This window comes from Halyomorpha halys, unplaced genomic scaffold, assembly GCF_000696795.3.
Source record: "Halyomorpha halys isolate HHAL.00 unplaced genomic scaffold, Hhal_1.1 Scaffold110.1, whole genome shotgun sequence".
NCBI classification, from domain to species: Eukaryota; Metazoa; Arthropoda; class Insecta; order Hemiptera; family Pentatomidae; genus Halyomorpha; species Halyomorpha halys.
The window spans coordinates 1706601-1732062 of NW_027112640.1; the positions used below are offsets into that span (position 1 = coordinate 1706601).

Genomic DNA, 25462 nt, shown 5'->3' on the forward strand with positions numbered 1-25462 from the left:
CTGAGTATTTAATTCATGAATATATATTCTTCAATAATTAAAACAAATATTTACAATAATAAACAACATATTGTTTACTATCATATGTATTATCTTCATTTTAATTAATACAATTAAATGCATATAACTAAGTGAAGTTTTATTAAATACTAAGTTATATATTAAGTAGCAGTAGTAAGAGTAGTTTGTACATTGAAATCATAGCACATTCTCTAATGTGAAAAACATATAATTAGCTTTTTACAAAACCTACAGAAAGGAATTAATGGTGTAGTAAGTAGCAAGCAATGTGAAAAATGATATCGCTCAAAATAAATAGTGCGCATTAGTTCCAATGCAGGCAGGTGTATTTTAACAGTCCTGCCACCAAAACTACATATGTTATTTATAAGGTGGGATATTGGAAAAGTGGTTTTAAAATAAAATATTAAGGAAGTTGAAAATTACAATATAGGGGTATTGAAAGATGGAAGGCTGTGCTATGGGTAAGGGCCCTGCTCATAGAAGAACAGAAAACCCGTGACAAAATATTAAACACTAAAGCTAAATGAGTTATTATCCTGCATGTGTCAGATGGGTGATGTGGCGATATCTTCCCTCCCGGGTTTGGGTTAGGATTTGGACCACAGTCGTGCGAGTTATCCATTGTTAGCAACGCCAAGCCTAACGGCAACGGGTTAAACAAGAAAACAGAATGTTAGTTCTTCTCCAAATTGGTCAGCATATGATAGTCTTTATAAAAATAAGAAAAAATTGAAAAATATTTTCCAAATTTTTGCTAAACGGCATTATTGAGGATATGAATCAAATAAATTAATTTAAACAAAGGAGAAAACAGTACAGTTGGAATGGTATTAAAAAAATAAATAAATAGGAAAAGAACAAAAAGCTTCTAAGACAAAAACTTATCCTGTTTTTCAAATAACAGATAAGTGATATCATGCATCTTTAAATGTTATCAAAAGCACAAATTTAAAAACCTAGAAACCCCAAAAGCATTTAATAATTTTCAGTAAGTTTCACGTCCTTGTAATGCCGTTTAACTAAATTTGAATTTTTTTTTAAATTTATGGAAACTAAAAAAGGTTCCTACTTTCGAAATCTGTGTTAACAAGGACTTGTATGAAATAATCATAAAAACAGAAACAAGAGTTAATGAATTACAATTCAGAGAAGAGAAATAAAAGGGAATCGGTGATCAAAATATTAATAAAATTTAAACAATTAACCACAGATTTCAAAGAGGGTTTGTGTCTAGTGTGAATTTATCATGACTAATACTCATACAAATAAGTTATTAATCAAAAAGAAACTTTGAATCATATAGCATAACAAGCCGTGCAGCATTTCATTTTAAAGTTGTGAATTCATCATTAACTAAAAATACTGTTTACAACAAATTAGTGTTAGAGAATGTGATGTAATGTGTATAAGCCATGATTATTCACAGAAGAATTATAATACAATATCATACCCATCACCAATAGCATACTAGAAAACAATTATTTTGTACATATTTTCAGTTAATAGTAATTTAGAGAGTATTAGCTGTAGACTAAATAAAGGTTTAGAAAATGTGTAAAACTAATTATTTGTTCATACTACAGAAGAGATTATACCAAGCCCTACTACATACTTATTCAATTTAAAAAATAATATTATTTTTGGTATCTTTTATTTTATTTTTTAATTTGTCAATGAAACTAATAATTTAGCTTTCTTAGTTAAATAGACATTAGATATGGCTATAGTTTTAGGATTAACTTTATCAAAAATTGAATTATTTAGTTTATTTTAAAATATTCAGAAAATAAATCTAGAAATGAAAAAACAAAAAAAAACATTCCAGAGAAGCTAAATTAAGACGGTTAGTCAACTTGGCCTTGTGGATAAAGTTTATTAGTGTGCATTTAGTTCCCAAATTCCATTAGCAAACCACATCAATTAATATATTAATTTTCAATAAACAAACTTAGAACCATTGCCAATTTCTCATTAGGTGCAGAAGGTGTGGGGAAGTGGAGTTAATTTTAATAATTATGGGTTTTTATTGGTTTGTTAATCGTGGTTAATTAATTTATCATAAATAAGTATTAATAAATTATGTTACTTTTATTCTGATTAATTTCCATCAACTACAAAGTGCTCAAGGCTGGAGGGTTTTTAAATAAAAAAAAAATTATATTTATTTTAAAATTTTATTAAACCGGTATTGCTGTGCACCACTGAATACAATTTGTTTTCAACTTAGCAGACCACAGGCTCAAGTTGTATACAATGTAAGAATATTCTTAACAATATACGAATATATTATATATAAACTATAAATCTCTTCGTGTATAATTTCATATAAAACATGTATATTAAAAACATTTGTCATTAAGACATTCCTGACTATAATAAGAATTGTCTATATAAAATGAGAAAAGAAGGACGAATCAATTTTTACATTAGCACCTTGTACTAAAATCACAACCTTGTCTAAAATGCATTCAGTTCCTGCACTATTAATGGTAGTTTAAAGCTATAATTGATAACACTGGTAAAGGATCTTTCCTATAAATATAGATATAACAGCTATAAATAAATACATATATAATATAAAAATAAAAACAAAACATTGAGACTAGTATTGTCATGTATTTATACTGTGGGAATACCCCAGTTACAATGTTCAGATTGTCCTTCTTTCCTCAGCCTATTAAGAATTCTGTAATGCCTTACTTAAAAAGTTTTTATGAAAGAAAATATTTACAACCTAATTATACTAATAAAATATATAAAATTAAAAAAAAAAACTCCTAGCAAGGCATTACGATTAAAACTTTTAATAATTAAAAGCTTGTTCTCTCCTGCAAAATATAATATAAAACAACAAAGTAAAATAATCAAAATAACTGTCTACAAACAACAACATATATTGTAATATATAAATAAGAAATACACTATTTGGGAAACACAAACTAACCTTTATGGGGGGCACTTGAAAGATAGAAAATTTTTCATGATAGTGCACCCGCCCTTTGATATGGATGTTCTCGAATTTGACCCAAATGTCTGCGTTGCTTAGCAACAGCAGCTGCAGCAGCAGCACCTGCACCCGCGCAGATAATTAAATAAAGTGCTAAAGCTCTTAAGGTGAATGAGAGACTGGTAACAGATATGACTATTGTATTCACAATGACATCAGATCCCTAAAGTCCGATTTATAATAATAATAATATACATATATAATAAATACATTCTCCCATATGCTCGCTCATTCACTCTCTCTCCTAGCCTGAGCTCACCCAATGGCAACTAATAGTCTCAGTTTAATCCTAATTTGATTATATTTTCAGCCAGTGATTAAGACTACACCTTATGGCACTGAGTCTACCGATACAACATTCAATATAAAAGATTTCCTTCTTTTTCTCTTATATACAAGGGGGCGATACTAACTAAATAAAATTTTGGAGCAAATATATTCAATATAACTCCATTTTGCATTCAAAAATTCTAAACTATATATTTAAACAGATATTTGCAACATATATATATAAATATAAAACATTTGAAAAAGTATACAACAAAATAAAATATAAACATTTAGGCGATGTAGTTCTAGTGAAATGACTACTGCAATGTTAACATCAGAATAGTTATAGAGTTATTAGGAGTCAAAAGGTTAATCAAAATTGACCTGTAGAAATGTAACAATTGGTCCCCTCGTCTGAGAATTGGTTTTAGTTATGTTAAACACTCATTGAATTTTCTACTTAAGCGAGGGAAGTATTGTTAGCTCCATATAAATCAGTCTCTTAGGAATTCAGCATATGCTTCGTGGATTATTTTAAACAAAATTAAATCACACAGGTATAAAAAAATATAATATTTATCCATTTTTTTATATACATATGTTGTATATGTATAAATGTAGAAAAACATAAACACATGTACATACATATGTGCCTACATTGGTATCTAAAATTAATAGTAAACAAAATAAAAATAGGAATATCTCAGTTCTTAAGCTGTGATGTATCAATTGAATAAGGTCAGATTCAATAACTATCAAAATCAAGAGTGACAGAATCTGAAGAGATTTTCAATGCTTTTCATTAACAACACTTGTCTTTCAAAGGAAAGAAATACGTTCACCAGAAGCTGGAAGCTTGAGATCTGAAGTTACACTATTACCATAGACGAGGTTCAAACCAGCTAAACCATTTTCAGAACTAATCAAGCCAGTTTTTTTCAACAACTAACTTTTAAAAAACTGAACCTAAACTTTTAATTCTATAACAATGCTGTAAAAACAAAAACAATTTGAGATTTAGTGGTTATAAAAAACTGAGCTCATAAATGATAATCAATAATTAGAAAAAGTAAGGTATAGTTCAGCAAGTGGCAACTAATTACAGGGATTCTCCAGGTTTAACATAGATATGTATGCAAAGCTTGTATTTGAAATCTTTCTTGAGATTATATACTGAGACTGATGGATCTCAAAATTGTCTTTCAAGATAATTAGTAACATTAAACAGTAAAGGGTTCGATTAGTAACAATAAACTAAATAAATCTTAATTCTACTTTTTAAAAGACAGAATTACTAAAATTGCAAAAGATGAAACCGGAAGTGGGAATTTAAGCAGGAGTTTTATACAAATGACACAAGATTAAACAATGAACAAACTATGATGTAGACAGAACCACAGACAAAAGCTTTTATCTAATTTCTGGGAAAAAATTCAACTTTTATTTCTTTATATATCATATCCATCAGAGAAGGATTTGATGCTTTGTGATGCCACATTCTACAATCAGCTGTCAACGATACAGTGCAAAAAAAGTTCAACTGCAAGGGATTCTTTTGAAAAGTTATCACAGGATAACTGGAAATTTGACACTATATATCAGTTCAATAGAGTCATATAAATAATATTATGTTTACTTTCATAAAGAAGGCTGGTTCATATTAAAAGATTCTGGACCATAAATATGTTTTAGAAAAGTTAAAAAAAAAAATACTAGCAAATATTACTTTCAGAATGGAATGTTATATTTGTTATTAACTTACAATCGCTGTTCAATTAAAATTTAAAAATAACTCAATCAAGGGAGTAAAATATATCAATGAATGGGTTGATACATATTTTTTTTTTTATGATACAAAACTTTTATCAACCACAACTCTGTCCTTGGTAAAAATAATTTTGAGGACAAAAAAAAAATAGTAACTAGAGAAGTGAAGGTCCTAGGTCCACATTTGGTTGAAAAAATTAAAATATTTCATTTTTATAAATAAATATATTTTACTAAGGACTGGATAAGCATAACTTCCTAAAATTAATAAAATGACATTTTATAAAATGTCCTTGAGTGATTAGTCACCAATTTGTATTGATGGAAAAATAAATTTTAAATATAAATAAATATTTGAAAATAGGAAAAGACCATTCGTATTTACCTAATCCAGTTCATAAATTAAATTGGACAAAGATAGACTCACTACCATCATTTAAAATAATCCCAACAGAACATTATATAGAAAGCCTGACTTATATGAACTGAGAGGAATAAAGCTAATTTGGTCCAGTCAGAAAATAGTAGAACTGGTTCCATAAGATAGAAATATTTGACAGACCTAACTCAATAACAAGATGAAGTGTTAAGGAAGCATGGGCCAGCACCATAATGCGATAACAGATAAGCATTTTACCCCAGCAAACATCACATACACAATTTAACAATACACTTAAAACATTTAATATTTAGTTATATACCAACTTTTCGATACACATTGCTTTAAATGTGTATTAAAAAAATCGTAATAATAAAAACAAAACACAAAAATGCTCTAAAAAACCTGCAGCTGGTGAGTATCATATACTCAAATCTCGTACTGCCGCAAATATAAAATATGAATAACTCATTAAAAATATTTCTTATATTATAAAGATATGAATAAAATAAAAAAAATATATAATACCTATACAATACTATTCATCTTTCATTTAATATCAATGAAACAATTTTCTAATTTAATATAAAATACTTTTTTTATAACACTCATTTTCTTCAGCTACACAAACAATCCTAACTTTATTAACATATGTACACTTCAATAATACATTAATCATAGTCCCATTCTTTAATATGAGGTACAAATTGGATAGTGGAAAATATATTCACTTTTTATCAATTTTTTTTCTTTTTTTTAAAAAAATAAAAGTAGCACCTTTGCCTACACCGAAAAAAAATGCAAGCCTCAAAAATAAAAAATAAAACAAAGAAAAAACAATCACCACACTTGTTTAACACAAGTTTAAGCAAATATTAAGCAATGCAATCATTACAGTACGTAATATAAAAAAAATAAAAATAAAAATAAAGAAGAACTCTCAGTTTCATGAAACTTTTTTGTTCCTCATTTACATTGAAACGCTTATAAATCTTAATTACTAAATATGGTAAAAATTAACAAAGATTGCATTTGATACAATCTAGAATATAAGAATCATTTAAAAAAAATATAGAAAAAAAAAAGAAAGAAAGAAAACTGAAGACATGCAATTATCAATTGACTACGGAAGTGAATGAGAGGCCGTAGTTCTGCCAACTGAGAGCCGGTTCTGGAAAGTTAATTACCGTAATGCTGGCACATGGAAGATCATCAGAGAGGGCCATTTCTGAAATCATAGATTTCTTTTCAATAGTCCTTCCTTCTATTGATCCTATAATATTAATCTTTTTCTCCAATTACACAATTCTTTATGGCACAAACATTTAATGATTTAAAAAAAAAAACCTGTGGAAATATATTACCTGCATCTGCTAATTTATACTAAAAATTATACATGAGCACTGATAGTTAATTAAATTTATATAAATTCAGAATTAAAGGAAGAGGCCTCTTGATTTTTTATATCCACTTTTTCTTCTCAAAAGCAATTATTCAGATCAAGTTAAATGCATATATTTAAGCATGCAAAAAATATGCAGGCAAAGTTGCTACTTCAGATATAAATAAGTGCCCTACACCCGAATCTGAATTCAGATTTTTAGATGTTAATACAGGGACATTCTGTGTGTACTCGAGTGAAGAAATGTGATGTGTGCGCAAGGAAGAGGGAGGATGCACAATGAACATGCGCGCACAACACAAAGACAACACAAACTAATTAAGAGAGCAGGCTCTCAATCTTCATCTCAGGAGCTTCCAACCTAAAATCAGAAGCCAAATCAGAAATGCTAAAAGTCCCAAGCTGAAATTCTCACCGTATCCATTTTAAAATTAAAAAATTTAAACTCGCTACAATAATACTAATTGGTTATGATTACTGTAAAGAATAATAATGAGTACATAGAAGTCACAAAATCAAATGTAACCTCTAATATAAAAGATATGATTTTTTTTTATTAATGTGACATTACTGCAGAACTTATTGAAAATAAAATAAGTAAAAATCATAATAGCAATAGGAGAGCAAATGCAATAAGATTTATATGAAAAGCAAAGTCAACATGTTTACTAAAAAGCTGAGATATTTATTTACATTTATATCATCGATTTGAAAGAAGAATATGTTATTATAGAATCTCTGAATTCTTAAAAAGATCAAACTTTATTACAAATGTAGAAGTCACTGTTAAGAAACTTCTTGGCGCAAAGGTAAATTACTTTTTCAAAGAATATTTTAAATTTGTTATATCAAGAACTGTTTAGATGCTCTATTTGTTATATCAACATTTATTTTCAATAGAATGCAGAGACTAGCTCTAGGGGATCTCATATGAAACATTTCACAGAATTAAGTTGTTGAAAGACTGAATTTCAAACTAGGAAGAAAAAAGTCAGATTTATGGAGAAATTTGGTAAGATCAAGAGATAAAAAATCAATTATAAAATAAAGGGTTACAAGTAATAATTTTGTGGTCCATTATTAGGCGAGAGAGTTAAGGCACAAACCTTAACTGCCTCATGACTGCAGAGGCAACGGTTTGAATCCGGTGATTTTTATTTTGTGGTGGCCACATGAAATGAAAACTTGACCCTCCACCATGGTTAGAATAGGATAGTAAACTGTAGATAACTCCTCTCCCACCATATTTCAAAAATGACCAGGAAGAGGTTCATAAAAAAAAAAATATAAAATCCTGAAGATATTTTTTAAGTATTTTTTTTTTAAACCAATCAAACTCTTCTTCCAAATTGATGATACGATTGCCAATGTTTTTAATCCAGTTAGAAAGAAATTTTAAAATTGAAGTTTCAAACATTAATTTAAAACTAAATTTTCAAACTGAATATTCCTTGTTTTACTAATATTAATCTTTCATTTACTACTTTATTTAAGTATATAATGTGCTGAGATTCATTTGCTGAATTCCACAGGAAAAAAAAATAGCATGAATAATAGCAATACACATACCCTAACAGTCTTCAGTGTGTATACATGTTCAATGAAATATAAATCAGTACTTGACCACTGATAATTTTTTCACCTGAATAAATTAAATGCAAAATATTCTTAAGAAAAAAAAAGATTATATCCTAGTCACCAATACAAGAATTTTTAACCACAATACCTCATACAAAAAAACTTATAACTAATGAAATACATAATGAAAATAAGGAGCTAAAATAAATAACAACCCTTTCAGTAAAAAAAACCTACAAAGCCATATGCGAATACAATATCCTAAAGCATTCTAAATATCAAAAATTTAAATGAGTATTAATAAAATTATAGACATATTTTTATATTATATGAAAAGAATTAAGATAAATATAATTTTTATTAAAATATGTATTTATAAATGCTAACTAAATTATTTTCCCTTTAGACCAAAGTCTCTTTAGAGCCCCATCTGTATAATACATTCTTTCAAAAGTTTCACTTTCTTCTGCTTGCAAGGATTGGAAGTCAACACATATATCTATAATGAAAATGGTGAAATGTAAAATTCATCAATATTAATATAATTATTTTATGACCTGTATTTTCAGTTAGCTTTTTGTAATTAATTTATCTTTTGATGGTTCAAGTTTATCCACTTCTGTAGTTCATGTAAAAACATTACCTTTATAACTAAAAATGTTTGAAAGAAAACTTCCATTATTCAAACTATTGCAGCAGTTCCCAATCAGTGGTCCATGGACTGCAGGAGGGTCCAGTAACACACATTTTGAGAAGACTTATTGCTAGAACTGTTTTATTGTTTACTTTTTCTGAAGTATAAGTTGAAAAGTTTTAACAGGAAAATACGCCATAAAAGTGCCTAAAATTTTATTTTTAAGCAACTTAATTATCAAAATTATTTCCATAGAGGACCCCCCTTCAACCACATAGGCTACAGAGTATGTTGAATGGTGTAGCCTGCGAACTTCTATGGGTTCTACCACTGAACTATTGAGGGGTATGAAAAAATTGAGCTTCAACAATCTATTTTCATTCTAGATAACTTCTGGTTTTTCCTCTTCTGTTCAATGAAATGTTTTGCCTTTGAATCAAATAAATTTGCAAAAGTTTAATATTTTTTATAAAAATTTTCCACCACCCTGAAAATAAGGTAGTCTGCTGTCGTATATCGATTCAAAACACCTAATTTGAATTATGTATTGGGAGAAATGTATTGAAGCTAACAGAAATTATTGAGAACAAAAATGACACTATGAAAGTTTCATTTTCCCAATACACTTAATATGCTGTAACCTGATTACAAAAAAAAATTCTAACAGACAAATAACAATTTAAATATTTTTTATGAAAGATAAAGATCATTTGCAACATTATACATAACACAAAATTATATAATTTCCTTGAAATTTAAGTTATGGAGAGTTGGTATCTTCAAAATCATATTATTGAATTACGATGTTAATTTGTACATTATATCAGAGGAAATGTTTCAATCTATGGCACAAAATATGTGGTATAGAAAAATAAAAGGCTTAGTGAACCCGAAGGTTCAATGCTGATAGCATCAATCTCCATCTACCTTCTTTCTAATGACCCTTGTCAAGACCCACCCAAAGCCTTTAACACAATCCTCCTACTTATATTTAATAATTTAGGAAGTGAGGAAAAACTATTATATATGTAGATATTATGAAAAAGGAGGGAAAACCTTTTTAGATTATACCGTAATAATAAGAATTGAAATATCCCAGAAAATAAATAAAATTGAAATGCCTATTTTAAAAATTTATCATAGTTCTTTGAAACAGAATGGACGAGGCTCATTCAGAGACTTGGCGGAGTAAAGGGAAATATCACCTGTCAGCGAGCAAATAACGCACCAGAATGGTCTGCAGCTGTGTACTCTGAAATAAGGGGTGTGCCTGCAAGTGCTGCATAATTGGTATAATCAGCATACGGCGTATAGATGAGTTGGTGGGGGTGGGCCTCGGGTGGCGAAAGTAGAGGTGCCGCGGAAGTGGGCACTGGGATCCTCGGAGAGAGGATGAGAGGAGCTCCAAGAGGATTGGCAGCTGCTGGGGTCCTCAATGGCGTGGCCAGTCCGGGGATCCCAGGTGACATCAAACGCTGGGTTTCAGCTGCAGCAGCGGTTAAAGCCATCCTTCGCCATTCCTCATCAGCTAAAATGATAAAACATCATTGGAAAAAACAAACAAAAAATATAAGAGTTTTGCATATCTAACTTTTCAATTGTCAAACTGGAATGATCAACAAATTTATACTAAGAGATCTTATCATATATAGTACAAATATAATATTTGTTGTTACTATTTAAATATAAAAAACTTAAAATAAATAAAAAAATATTACCTGCAGCAGCTAGAGCTTTTGTATTGGAATCTCTGTATGTTCCGTTAATTATTGCTAGCTCCATTAACTGCCTCTTCTTTAATTCATCTTCTCCTTCAGCCTGGAAAAAAATAGAGCCAATGTTATACTAGAAATATTATTATTGGATACAAATAAATAAATTTTTCAGAGGTGGCAAATCAAAATAGCTGCTAGAACCTGAATTGTTGCTTAAAATGTAAAAAATATAAAACAGTAATAGGCAAACACTTAATCAATTAAAATAAGTTATATCATAGAAAAAAAAAATCTAAATGGATGAAATATTGTAGACTCAATAAAATAAATTATGCTTTTAGTGAACAAACCTCCCCTCCCTTCCTCCCAAAAAATAAATAAGAAAACCCGTAATTTAACTACAATTAAACTAGATAAAGAAAGAAATATTATATTACAAAATAATATTTTGTTGAAATTATCTGATATTTCTTTTATATTGTAATGACTAAGTTAGAGTAATAATTCTACATTCTATAATTTATTTTATGTCTATCTATTGAATAAGTTTGTAAAACTTACTGGAATAATGAGATTTTTAACTTCTTCGACAGCCCTAGCAAGGCGAACCCTTGCCCTGTTTTCAGTATCTTCGACAGTAATCAGCACATGAAGATCTTCATTTAAATGTTCCCAATTGGGTTTTCCTCTACTAGCTTCCTCCTGTTTTACAAGATAGGTCAAGAATTTGAAAATGAAATATGATTATCATAAGAATCTATAATATTCATACCAAGTGGAATGGAAATTTCAAATCATAAGTAATATTCATAAAATGAAATGTGCAATCAAAGAAAAATGCATAAAAATTTATTTGATATTTGAAAATAAAAACTTAATCTTAATGGGCGCAAATTCAATAAAGGTTGATAATTGGCAATAATAAAATATATGAAGAGTAATAACACCAAGGTGTACTATATAAAGTTAAATAACAATGACCAAAACAACATAAATTAGAAAGCACATTATCTTTAAAGTATCAAAGTATCAAATATCACTAATATTAAAAACATAAATAAATTAAATAAAAAAAAAAAAAAAAATAGTTAGCATAGTGTTACATGCTTTGGATAATAAGTTTTGTAAAAAGTAAAAATATAATATATATACTAAGGATGTAAATGCAACCTTTTGAACTATACTTACATTAGATTAAAATAAATGAATGCTAGGTAGTAGTGTAGTAATCACAACATTATATGTGACAAATAAATCATGGGATTGATAAAAGTTCTGAATTCAAATCAAAAAGAACTGTTATAGGAAGTAAATTGAGTTTCCTAAATTATTAACTCAATATAGAGTTAGAATATATACAATTATTTCAATAATATTTACATAATTTTATAAAAATATATAATATAATTTTTATAATAATAATATATGATAAAATTTATACATTTGATATTCACTACTAACAACATATCCACACTGTAACTTTTGAATTTGGAATACATTGTTTTTATGATATCAAAAAAACAAAAAACAGAACAAAATATCAGGGTATGGATATGGATTACTTACGTCATCCGGGAGAAGACTTCCTAATCCGAGAATGCAGGAAAGAAATAAACAAAAAGATTGGTAACATGATACAAACATGTCTGGAAATAACCTACTGGATTAGTGGTGACGCTCAATAACACAATGCCTACTCCAAAACTGGCCAACACTATTTTTAAAGAACTTCTCTCCAAACTAAATGACGGAATATTTTCTTGGCTACTATCTTTTATGAAGGGCCTCATGTATTGCAAGTTATACGGCAAGGTAGCAATGGCCAGCAAGCGAATTTATATCGAGTGACAGTCGAAAAGGGGCGATTTAGATATAATATTTTGTAAAAACTATTGAAACTGTCCATTTCTTATAAAAATAAAAATTTAATAAAAAAAAATTGTCGTAAGATTTAGGAATTGGGGGTTCTTGAATAGTGGCAAAGGAGGTTCACACTAATATAATAAAATTCCGAAGTAGAATTTGATTAGTTTCTCTAATGAAATATTTGTTTTTATTGCAATTAGTTGTGTGAACTATTTTCAGAGAGGGAGCCGGTCTTCCTATCTTTGACTTCAATTTGTCAATTTTTTGACAAGCTAGAAAACTCAAGTTTTTAGTTCTGAAACTGCCATTGCAATAGTGTCAGTATTTAAAGGTATCACATTGCAAACATTTAACTTTAATTATTAAATGTCACAGTATTGACAGTAGACAATTTAATACCATGGTAGTAGCGTCGGGTCCGATCATAAAGTTAATAAAAGCATACCTAGTAAGATAAACAACCCCCAGCCCTGTCACCTCCTCACCTTTTTGAACAGCAACGGGGTGCACTGTTCAAGCAGTGCGTGTTATATTTCTTAGTATGAAGGCATTCCGTTACTGTTGATTTACCTTCTCTTTAACAAAAGGACAGAGGAGTTGAGATGCTTAGGTGTTACAAGTAGCAGTAGTAATCCTTTGAGCAACCAACGTAGCAAAGGGCCGTTAAGAATTCTCACCACTGATCTCTATCAGATGCCAATTTTTTTACCTTTATAATTTATTTAATAAGATGCTTTATAGTATCCTAAAATATTTTTCTGATTTAATTGAAATCAAACATGATAACTTAAAGTTGGAGGAAAATATTTTATGAAAATATAAACAGAAGGCAAGACAAGTACTAATAATTTAATGAAATAGTTTGGCCAGCCAATATTATAAGAGCATATGAACATGGTTCTAAAATCTTATTATTTTATTTTTGTTCATATTCATGACTACGGTTAGACGATGGTCCGGATGAGGTAAAAAAAAAATCAACTCAAATAGTCAAAAAACTATTTAATATAACCTTAAGCCTAAGGAATATTTGAGTGTTTTTTCTTTGACCGCGTCCGTACCATCTTTCTTTTATCATCACACGGTCCATCATCAATCTTCCACGATCAAATTTATATTCTGAATAAAATATAAAAATTAACATATTTCGAAGTTAATTTGCCTCAATAAAGAAATATACCTCTTAGATATTGATTTATACCTTTTTCTTATCCCTCATCGAACCTTTTCCTCGAACCATTATTTTGCATCCTGTTTCCAGTTCAAGTTGTTTAGCTGTCATACCTCTGGGTCCCAGAATCCTTCCAACGAAGTTAAACTAAAAACATAAAATTAAATAAATGATTAGAAAAATAAAAGTACAGCTATACATATGTATGTAAATAATAAAATTAATTAGTATGAAATAAAACATTAAGACAATGAAACTTTGGCAGTGAACGAAAACATCCATTTAATAAAACTCTAATGACATGAACCTTTTTGAATTAAACTTCGATCAAATGCACTTAGTGAGTATTCGCTGTTTACCAACACATACCTTCCTACAATAAGCCCACACAGGACATAGCCCAGGTCCACATACTCAGAATTCCAAGAAGGAGCTCGATTAAGGGCTTTCAGTTGCTTAATTAGTATAATATTTTTCATTCAAAAGGTATATAATTTATTTTTTTCTTACGAGGAGGATGTCTTTCATCATTTGTGGGAGAGAGCAAATGAAAATAATTTTAAAACGTGAAGGGATGAGATGTATGTTGGTGAAGAGAAAATATCGTCTGGCACTACGTTAGTACAAGAGTCGGGTGGATAAAAAAGTCATTTATTTCGCTCCAATTATTCATTACTTTAATGAAAACATTTTACTTGTCAAGATTGATGAGCCCGCTAGGTATAGGAAAGGGGAATAACAAATTACGACTGTTTCAAAACGTAAAAAAAATTATTTTTTATACGGAGTTTAGTTATATCTTTAAAACTACCTACAACACTAGAAAATCTTTAAGTCGAGTAAATTTTCTAAAATACGAGCTCTATTAGAGCTATTTATGTTTAATAGTTCCTAGATACAGTTTTTTTAAAAAGCGACATTTCAAAGTCATAGTAGTAGTTTTCATGTTTCCAAAAATAAATTCACGAAATTTTGATTTCTAGTTATTCGGGCAAAATGTTTGATTTATGAAAAAATACATCTCTGGAATTATTAGCCATATGCCAAAACCCAAATTAAAGCTAGTTCAATGTAGTTTATAACATTTATCTTCGTGAGGGTAGTTGTATTAATATTTGCTAAAATAAATTGATTTTTATTTGTTCGGACAAAACTTCGTATGAAAAATTCATACTCAAATAAAAATATCATAAAAAAACTACTATGCGTCTCAAATATTAATTAATAATTATTTTGTATTTTTTAAAATAAAAATATTCACAAATAACCAACTAATTGATCATCACTACGTATTATTAAAGAATGAAAATCATTTTTTTTTTTTTTTTTTTTTTTTTTTTACGAATAGAAGAGTTATTCATGATCTTTAGTTTAACATGTTAAAACGATATCACATATAACATGATTGAGAGTCTGTTAAATGGAGAATAACGTCACGCAACAGACCAGCTGAGCTAGTCACTGTTTTATTTGTTGTCGTATTAGGTTACTTGCTTGTATTTTGTGCTTTGATTGTGATAGTATTATTTTGGATGTTTTTAAAACTAATAAAGCAATGAATGACAATAATAATAGTGTAATGACAGTTGTCAATTAGCTCATCTTGATTCTCTTCCTCACAAGTCAGAAGATCAACAAGACACTAAGTAGCCAAACTTTTACACAACTTCCACCTTTCACTCACTATAGGCGTTGTAATAAGTTACTTTAATCAAAACTTACTAGTAAACAATAACATGAAGTTTTGGAAGGAAAGGTTATAAAGCAAGTTGCACAGAAAATCCGCTAGGAGCTCCTATGCAGTTAACCTTTAACATAACTTTAAATAGGGCTGCTCATAATCCTATACTTATAACATTTAACATGGTAAAACATTTTACATTTAACATAACCTCTTGAATACCCCTAGAATTTTGTGTTCATCATTCTCTGTTTGAAAAAACTTCAAATACTCAAAATATTCCCAGATGACTCAGTTATGATGGAATAAAACTATTAGGGATATAACAACAAACCTAATAGACTAATGACTCTTTTTAAATATATTCTCAGTTTAATGTTGTAACACTATTTTCTTTGAGTGGAAATCCTTAATCAGAAAAAAAATATTAATAATTCAAATAAATTCATTAAAACGTTTTTAGAAGTGGATTGATGCTTTGAAAAATTTCTTCAATTGGAAACAGACAACTGATTGCCTCATAAGTATCCTCATTAAGAAGGGTGCTGGGGAACACATCACGTGCTAAAATACTGCCCGAGTGCAATGCCCAGGGCCGAATATAATGAGAAAAGAGAGAAACTTAGTAAACGGATTCAACATAATAAAACGGTTAATCTTACAATAATAATTATTAAGGCTCGAAAATTCAAAAATAAACAATTTATTTTTGTAAATAACAGCATCAATGATTAATAGAATACAACAATTTTATTTTATTATTTATTATTAATATATAAGATAAAAGAGAGCTGAATTATATTTTGTCCCTGATTGAATAGTGAAAAAATGAGAGATCGAAATTTTAACATCTGCGTAGAATCACAAATACTGCTTACTGTATTAATGTAAATCGAAATTGTAAAAAACGAAGTCGTAAAATTATGGTAACATTACTAAATTCTTGGTATCCCATAAAATATAGTCTTAATGCAGAAACCAGTTTAGATAAAGTTTAAAACAATATTATTAAAAAAAAAAAAAATAACAATAAATTGGAACACTCTGGCAATAAATTCTAACACTCGGTTTTTCTATTAAGTTAATAATAAGAATTATTGCGAAGAAGTTTAGTGCTAATGAGCCCCTGATTGACATAAAAAAAATGAGTTTTCTTTCAAACATTGGGAAACCTTCTAAATTTAAAAATATTGTGATGTATTAAATCGTAACATTCAATTATGCTTAGTTTGAATAATGCAATATTAATTTTCTTTGCGACATTTATGGTAAATAGACCTGTTTTAAGGACTAACTGTGGAAAATTTGTGAAAAAGTATAAAGAAATAAGATTATAAATTTATATTTATATTTATTTTTACTTCTTTTTCTTTTCTTTTTTGTAATTTACAGTCTGTCTTATATTTATAGATAATGGTAATAGAGATAATATGCCTCATTCACACCAATTTTTTATTAATTCCTATACTAAACTAAATAATCTATAATACATGTGCTGACAATGTAACATAGATAACGGAAGAAATGAGCTTAAACTAATTGGGTCTAATGACATTAATTTGAGGCGATAGCTGGAGATTGTGTGGAGGAAAAAAGTCATTTGTTCGAAAACCATGTTGACACAAAATAAATTAATGAATAAAAATGTTGTGTGACATTTTCGAAAAAATAAGGATTTTTTAATGTTTATTTCTGCAAACGACACTTATATAATTATTCCATTTATCAGAAATTGAAATTGAGTCTTCCAGTCTAAAATAGGAATAAAATCAATCAACTCCATTTTCCTCAAATTTATAAGCTTTATCATCTTCATCCACTCATGTCTCCCAATACCAATTACTTTTAAGTCGGATGTGTTAGTTTTTGTCGTGAAGTAAAACTCCAAATGTAGTCAGTCATCTGTGATTTTTGCCAAGAGGATTCTAAACGATAGTAGGACCTATCGGTCTATCGCTAGTACCTGACTTCTAAAAGGGAAACCAAAAGATATCATATGGTACCATTAGAATACATTTTAAAAAAAAATTAGGACGGTTCTAACTGGTTAATTTCCAAACAATTAAATCCACTCTCAGTAAAAGCTCCTGTTAGAATTAAAAGGATATCTATAAGAACATAATCACGTGTCTTGTACTTGCCATACCCACATCGCTGATCGGAATTAAAGATTGTTATAACGAAGCAGACTACATTTATTGTAATTCAGCAAAGCATTAATCATATCGCGAACTATCCCTCGGCAGACACGTCAAGGACCAGCTCTAATAGATACATAGCTCCTAAAGCCAATTATCTTCTGATTTATACATGTAGCCTCCGGGGGCACAGCGTACTATCAGATAGCCACTCGACAAGCCACGGGGGAGAACAAAGGATAAGCTGGAAACGATCTGGGAGCGGGCGTGGAAATTAAAGCTTTCCGATCAAATATGGACTACGGGCAATGCTGATGAAATTATCGGATCTTGTATTTCATAAAATTATAACTCATAGGAACAGGAATGATGCAGAAGTGAAACTAATCTCAAAATCGAAAAATTCAAAACTCCCCGAAACAATGCAAAATGTGATTATTGTTAATGATTTCGGCCTCGAGCTCAGGTTCATATTAATTATAAGATTCACGCAAAATTTTAGAAATATTTCATTAAAAAAAAAAAAAAAAAATCAAGATTCTGTTAAATGTTAAAGAAAAACAAACATGTTATTTTATTTTTTAACCGAACATGGAGCAATTTTCAACTCTCTTCAACAATATATCTAAGATATAGATAGATATTTACAATCAACTATAATGTTTCCTTGGCAAACCATTCCTTTAAATAATCTTCATTAGAATATTTTTTTATATTTATTTACATTGCTATTGTTTTATTAATTATTTATTACTATCTTTCTTCCCCATTCTGTTTATTCATTTTTAATTTTCATTTCTTGTATCTTTAAAGTTTATGTAATTTCTGACACTGATGACCACAATGTTTAGTGCCATTATACATTCACAACTAACTAACAAATCATGCGATTCAAAACCTCAAAACTCATAATCAAATCAAAGAATCACTACCTTAACTTTAAATATATTTTAGCTTGACAAGGGTGCTGGGCAATTATCTGGTTGGTTTAGTGATAATTATGACAATTGTAGGATAAGGAAGTCGTTACCACTTAAAAAAACTGAATGATGCTGTAGACAATCATACTTAAGCAGCACAACTCTTTTACATAGGGGAAATGAATAGAGACGTTAAATGCAGGGGGTTCAGAACTAAAAGACCATAATATATAAATGGTTTATTACAAAATTTATTAAGGACCTAACTAAAAGAAATTTATGCTGCACTTGGTAACAGCCATATTCCATCAGTCTAAAAAAAATATACGGAACTTTTATCTCTAGGTAATGGTATTACTAAACTATTAATATCTATTTGATAAGGTATAAACTATTATTTTTAATGTAGTAAATTAATATTAAGGTTTTTATTGCTGAAATAAATTAACTGTAGTATTTATATAGGATAGTTAAGGCAGAATCGTTGCCAAAGGTGAATACTTTATGGTATTTTTGAATTTTTACTTTTACTTAACTATCTATAAAATATATAGTAATGGTGCTTGAAAAAGTTCACAATTCGAGTTTTCGGCGGAAATACATGTTTTGAAGTCTCTGGAGTAGATAACACTTAAGTCTTGTAAGATAGAGTTCCTGATTGCGAAGAGCCTAACTAAAAACGAAATGTCCTACGAAACTGAAATTACATATTTAAGGTAGGCATATACATAGGATGTGATAGCAATTCGCTAAAATCGACCAACCGAAAGTGCCAGTTTATAAAATCGATTTTTAACATTTTTTCGATTTTCTCCATAAGGGCTTTATTGATTTTGATTAAACTCAGTGAATCAATTAAGTGTTCTTCAATATCATGTAGGTTTTATCCATATTTATATGGACAAATAGGGCTTAAATGATGAATTTTCAAAAATATCTTCTTATAAAGTACCTTTAATTTTAATTATTTGAAAATATTAAACAGTTCTTATTGTTAGCAAAAATATAGAATGTACAAATACAAAATATTAGAGAATTTTATTAATAAATAAGCGAGAAAAAAGGAAAAATAGATAAATCCGATTCGAAGGGGAAATACAATACTGAACACAATCTTTTCCGATCGTATGACTGCTTCATCATGTTTTGTTAAACTGCTGTATTTTTGAAGGAACAAAATTTATAATTGTTATTTCCATTTCGAGAAACGTTAAAATACGAGCTTTTATAGTAACAGAAAATAAAAAAAATTTTGTTCAAAATATTCGTCTTCTCTGGCTAAATTTTGTTTAGCAAAATCACAAATATAGTGATAACTTCAACCCGAGCTCACTGACCTACACAAAACCTAGGGACTTAGGTTAGTAGGTGAATATTGTAATGTACCAGATATGTAGTTAAAACATTCAACTTATTCGCGAGTGCGGTATCGCTTCAAACGATTAAAAATTTATTATAAATAAATCAAACAAGTAAAAACCTCAATCGACCTAATGAGAAACTATACCTTTCCGAACCATTAAGGTAAACTGTTATAATAAAAGCTAATGATCAGGTATTAGGTAACTATCGACCTTAACACAAACGGTAATAGCTTAATGAACGCCTTTCAACATCTAAATCCTATGTCCATTTACATATTATGGCATTTTAGTTTTGGAATTCGTGCGTTTAACGTCTCTATCCATTGCCACTGTGTAAGAGAGGTTCTTCCTCATTGGACTGTCACTGTAAAGTTTAAGTAGGCTGTTAAGTTAGGTTGTCGGCTTCAGTCATTCAGTTTTTATATCTTGGTTATGGCTTCCTTATTCTAAGTGTCATAATTATCATTAAACAATCGAGGATCATTATGTTGTTCATGATTTCATAAGTATGTAAAATTATTTTTTAAAACATTTCTGATGTGCGCGGTGCTGAAAACCTTAGTCCTCTCAACCTAACTAAAGTTCCATTAATGTTACACAAATAAGGTTATTTTGATTAAACTGCCACATTCTTGTAAATAAATTTTTAAGGTAGGTAAGTATTTCCAACTTTGATTTGATTGTAAGTCTTGAGGTCTTGAATTAATCATACGGTTTTTTGGTAAGTTGTTTTTAATGGGACGAAATACCGTTGTAAATATTTCTGACACTGATATATTTATAGTATACATTTAAAAAAATAAATAAATAAAAAATAATAAAAATTTGTTTATTTAATGAATATAGGCAAAATTATTTCACCATAATTTTAATTTACAATCAAGATGTTCGAAGTTTCGGCTGTATGTGAAAACGAAAATCGGCTATTAATTAATCGGTGATTAAATATATATATATAAGAGTGGGCGTTGTGGGAAGTTTCTACCAGATATATCGTTTTTCATCATTCAAAAATAGACACTAAAAAAGATCGAATATCCGGACAAGAATAGGCTTCACGCCGCTGTCAAAAGAAGATATATTTCACAAGAAACAGATAAAAAACAGACAAAAATATAGGTTTACAAATTATATATGTTATATCCAGTCAATGGACTAAGAAATGACCAACTTATATTTTCAAAGCATAAATAAATATTATAAAAAATGACAAAATAATAAATGATTTCGACAACATTAATTACTGATTGATAATATGTATCAGATATTTGCTGTATGAGTTTTTATTATTAGGGAACAGACTTAAAATAATTCTCTGAAACCATATATGTTTATTAATATTAATATGTCTTAATTATTTTCTTTAGCCTCAGAGAAAACTTTTGGAAGCAAAAAGAAATAGGTTTCCAGTGATATTAATTAAAAAGTCATAAACTACAGGATACAATTTAATTTTAATCTAAAAATAAATTTAATACAATTTAAATAATAGAACTAGCTTCTTTTATTTTTTTTTTATTTTTTTTTTTTAAGAATTCGGTTGTCAAAATAGCAGAGTTTACAAGAACACCGTATTACCAGGATTTATCTTTTGGAAATGTTATATAATTAATATAATAATTCGATGTACAATAGGTAGAAATATTAAATATAGATAAGATTTTAGCGGATAGCATTAGTTTTTGAGTAGGCACATATTTTATTAATTGGCTTTGATACAGAAAAATAAAAAATCTCTTAAATTATTTTTTAAGGTGAGCTTGAGTAAAGATGTAAACGATTTAACAAATGAAAACAGTTAATATCTGAAACCATGAAATAGTTTTCTGTAGTGTTCTTGGCTTCTTGCGTTTGCCATATATGACAATGGCTGGGACTTGATACGCCATACAGTAATCTACCTTGACTTGTTTGTAAGAACAGTGTTTCTAATTTGCTTACGAAAGGAAAGAAAAATTAAAATTTCACATAGAAATATGTACACCCTTAGACTATGTTTAATTATAATTCTGCGACCGCAGATAAGATGAAACGTGTTTATTGAGAACGGCACCAGGATACAGCTCCTTGCGCAAAGAACTCGCGTGACGATCAGCCTTGTGTCACTTGGGCGTGATGGAAACATGGAAACCCTTTCAAGGCTACAACAAAAGGTAACAAAGCGGTTTGACATATCATCGATAGCTAATAATTATATATTGAATCTGTAGTCTTGACATTTAATATAATCTGGGTTTTTTTCTAGTAAAAATTGTATTCATTCCGAATTTAAAGATGAATCATCTTGGAATTCTTGTTATAAGGAGATCAAAACGAGTTCATAGTCAAAAATGTGTAAAGTGCTGATAAATATTTGATTAATTACAGGTGATTAAATTCTTTTAAGACTCCATTGCTTACACTAGTGGTATGGTGATGTCCACACATATTATCTTGAATATTATATAAAAACATATAACTAAAAATAGGCAAGACATTTTTAAGAATTTTTTACTCACCATTTTTTAAATTGAGATGTATATTTTAATTTTTAAAAGGAAAAAAAATAAGTTTGGCTTGAAGAATATATAAGCTACAATACTGACAACAACTAGTATTTTTTGCAATTACTAAGAACCGTAGAATTTTTGGAAAAGGCAATACGGGACAATTTTAATAATGTGGCTACTTTATTTTCTTCCTCTAAGGCCTTTGATTACAAAAGATTTCTTAAAGTTTAAGTATCTGAAAATTTCCGAAGGAATACTGTTTGATTTATAATTGCAGATATAAAGAAACAGCTGATTTCTCACTTTTATATACATCAATTGATAATTTTGTATTTTTAATTAGAGACGTCACGTTAAAGCTAAATATTTTGGTATTGGGAAGGGAATAGAAAACCATGTTAAAATGCAACAAAATTAAAAAATAACAAATTTTGCAGATACGCCACTTTTGCTTTGCACATACGATGTTGAACTGAATTTATTAATTTAATACTCTATTAGTGCTTGTAGAATAGAAATTCAATGTTATCACAATTTATGTGGCAATAAGAAAGTTATCAACCAATTATTTACTGCTTCATTGCCTAACGTTTTGGTATAACAATGAAAGCTTCGATTTAACTTTAACTTGAGATGCATATATATTATATGCATGTATATTAATTTTTTAAATTATCATTATTAATTGTTGATCAATATTTTAGAGATTATAAATATAACATAAATCATTTACAAGACGAAATTATTTGAACTGAAATGATTTTCTTAACAATAGGCGAACATAGCAGATTAATGGATATTTAGTGAACTCCGGTTTTGTCAAGAGCTGGTTTAGAAGAAAATTAATAAATAAATGGATATATTGATTAAATATATAAGATCCGTAATGAAATAGGATTGAAACTTTCTCCAACTCTTATTATCTAATAGTTGCAAAATATTTATAAAACCACAACACGATTCCTTGCGTGAAGTAAATGCTCACTACGACGTAACTACCCGATATAGATTACGGCAAGTCCCATCGCTTAGGGTTCTATAGGAGATCAAATAAGGATGTATTCCAGTACGGAGCAGGCATCTGGGAGCGAAATGTCACCGGCGTCTACATAACGTTCCATTCCGATCCGATCAGCCAACCTCCGCCCAAGGATGACATCGCGAATGGAAGAGTCGATAGCGGTGGAAGAACCATCGGGTATGATGAGCCAATAAGTGAGGGGTGTACTTATGAATTATTGATGGATCAGGTACCTGCCTTCCTGTGTCACGCGGCTTCCGCTAGTGGTGGATATCCACTGCGATGTGGCAGCGAGATAGTTAACCTGGAGGTTAGTTAAAGCTTTATAGACATTCGCAAAGTTAGCAATATAGTAGAACTGAATCCTTACTAAATGGGCAGCCATTAAACAAATAGAGGACACAAAAAAAAAAAAATAATAAAATAAAAGGAAGCTGATAATTGATCTAATTATGTAAAATGGGGAAACACCGAATGTAAAAACTGTGAAAAATTTTAAAAAGAAAAACTTTTTTTTTCAATAATTTTTGGATCATTGTTATAATATCGAATAGCGTTAGTCAAGCTACTTGATACAATGTGGAATGTACAATTTATATTACAATAAGCTAGTTCAATATTTCAAAAACAGGGTAGCATCAACAATGGTACGTGCTATCATTAATATGTTGTCACAAAGAAGAAAAAATTAAAAATAATTCTGAATCAATATGCCCGTTTAATCATGATTTTGAAAAACGTATGAGGATTTGTATAAATGAAGAAATATCTAAATAAATTATAAATATACACACCCAATAAATAATACAATAATACGATATCTATCCTCTGCATTTTGGTGTGTAATCCAAGAATAACCACTAAAAAGCTCTTGGAAGAGAAAAGGATATGAAAAAAAGTAGAGTTTTTGGTAAATAAGAAATATGCCTTTGCCTCCTCGACTTACAAAATCGGAAAGTACCAAAACAAATTAAGCTTCTAGCGAATATCCATAATTGAAGTCGCACATCATTGGGAAAATAAATAATTTGAAGTAAATGAAGTACAAACTGCAATGTGGGAAATGAAATACACTTAAAACTGATATTTTAGTACAAGGAGACAACAAACAAAAGACATTATATGGAACAATACTGATTTAACTATTTGTTTTTATTAGAAAAATGAAATAAAATATTAGAAATATTAATACTGAATTACAGAATACCCAATAATGAAAATATTGAGTTGAATACCAATATAAAAATAATAACTATATTTCAGTAACTACAATGAATAAGTGGTTAAATCGTATTATAAAAAACAAATTAGAATACTAACGAGTAAGAAAAATAGACTTAAAAGTTTCTAAGCTTTTTATAAATATCACAAACATGTAACATGCCCGTAAGGTACTTCATTATTCGACGGTAAATTTTTTAAGTTAGTAAAGAGTAAATAGAACAATGACTTTGATATTTAAATTATCAATAAAAAATATAGTCTGGATTTTAAATACACGGATGAACATAATTTGTGGTATATTTATTTCATATATAATCCTACACGTTTACACTTAGATATGAACACAATTTTTCTACTGAGGAAGAGAAAAGAAAAATATGCTGCAGTCTTGAAGAACCTAGAGAAAAAAAAAATGGTCAACCTTGCTGCGAACAATAAACCCTTGGCACGCAATAAAAAAACAATTTTATGACGGAGCATAAAGTGGCTCACGCAACATTACATAGAGCTTATAGCGGGCAGTTGTATTTTTATTTGTAAGAGGAATAAAACGGTAGAACAAAGACTGAGCTGAAAAAATAAATGATAACTGAGGCTTTGAATGAGGGTTCAAGGATACAAATTTAAGTTACATACCAGTAATTTATATCAAAAAATATTTTTGTGAACATATTGCTGATTGTGTATTTAATATCAGGAGACATTTGTTGGGTAGGAGGAGGAGTGAACAGAACACATATGGTTTGTGTCAAGGTTTCATCCTAAAAATGTCCCTACGGCTTTCTGAAAAAACATTAAATTTTTTTTAGGAT

General features: G+C 29.0%; 1 protein-coding gene across 4 annotated transcripts in view; it reads right to left on the reverse strand.

Annotated features, from left to right (window-relative positions):
• Positions 1-669: 669 nt before the first annotated feature.
• how (protein held out wings) overlaps positions 670-25462 on the reverse strand; it is a 261473-nt gene continuing 236680 nt past the window's right edge. Inside the window, exons 3-7 of one of the 4 annotated variants that reach the window (XM_067050424.1) lie at positions 13844-13960; positions 11338-11478; positions 10780-10879; positions 10290-10589; positions 670-3094 (exon numbers count right to left, since the gene is read on the reverse strand). In XM_067050424.1, coding sequence (XP_066906525.1) covers positions 3003-3094; positions 10290-10589; positions 10780-10879; positions 11338-11478; positions 13844-13960 — 750 coding nt within the window. In that variant the 3' untranslated portion in view covers positions 670-3002. Of the gene's footprint in view, positions 7211-7237; positions 10590-10779; positions 10880-11337; positions 11479-13843; positions 13961-25462 lie in introns of those variants that run through there. The other 3 variants (XM_067050423.1, XM_067050425.1, XM_067050426.1) reach the window with 3 other exon arrangements.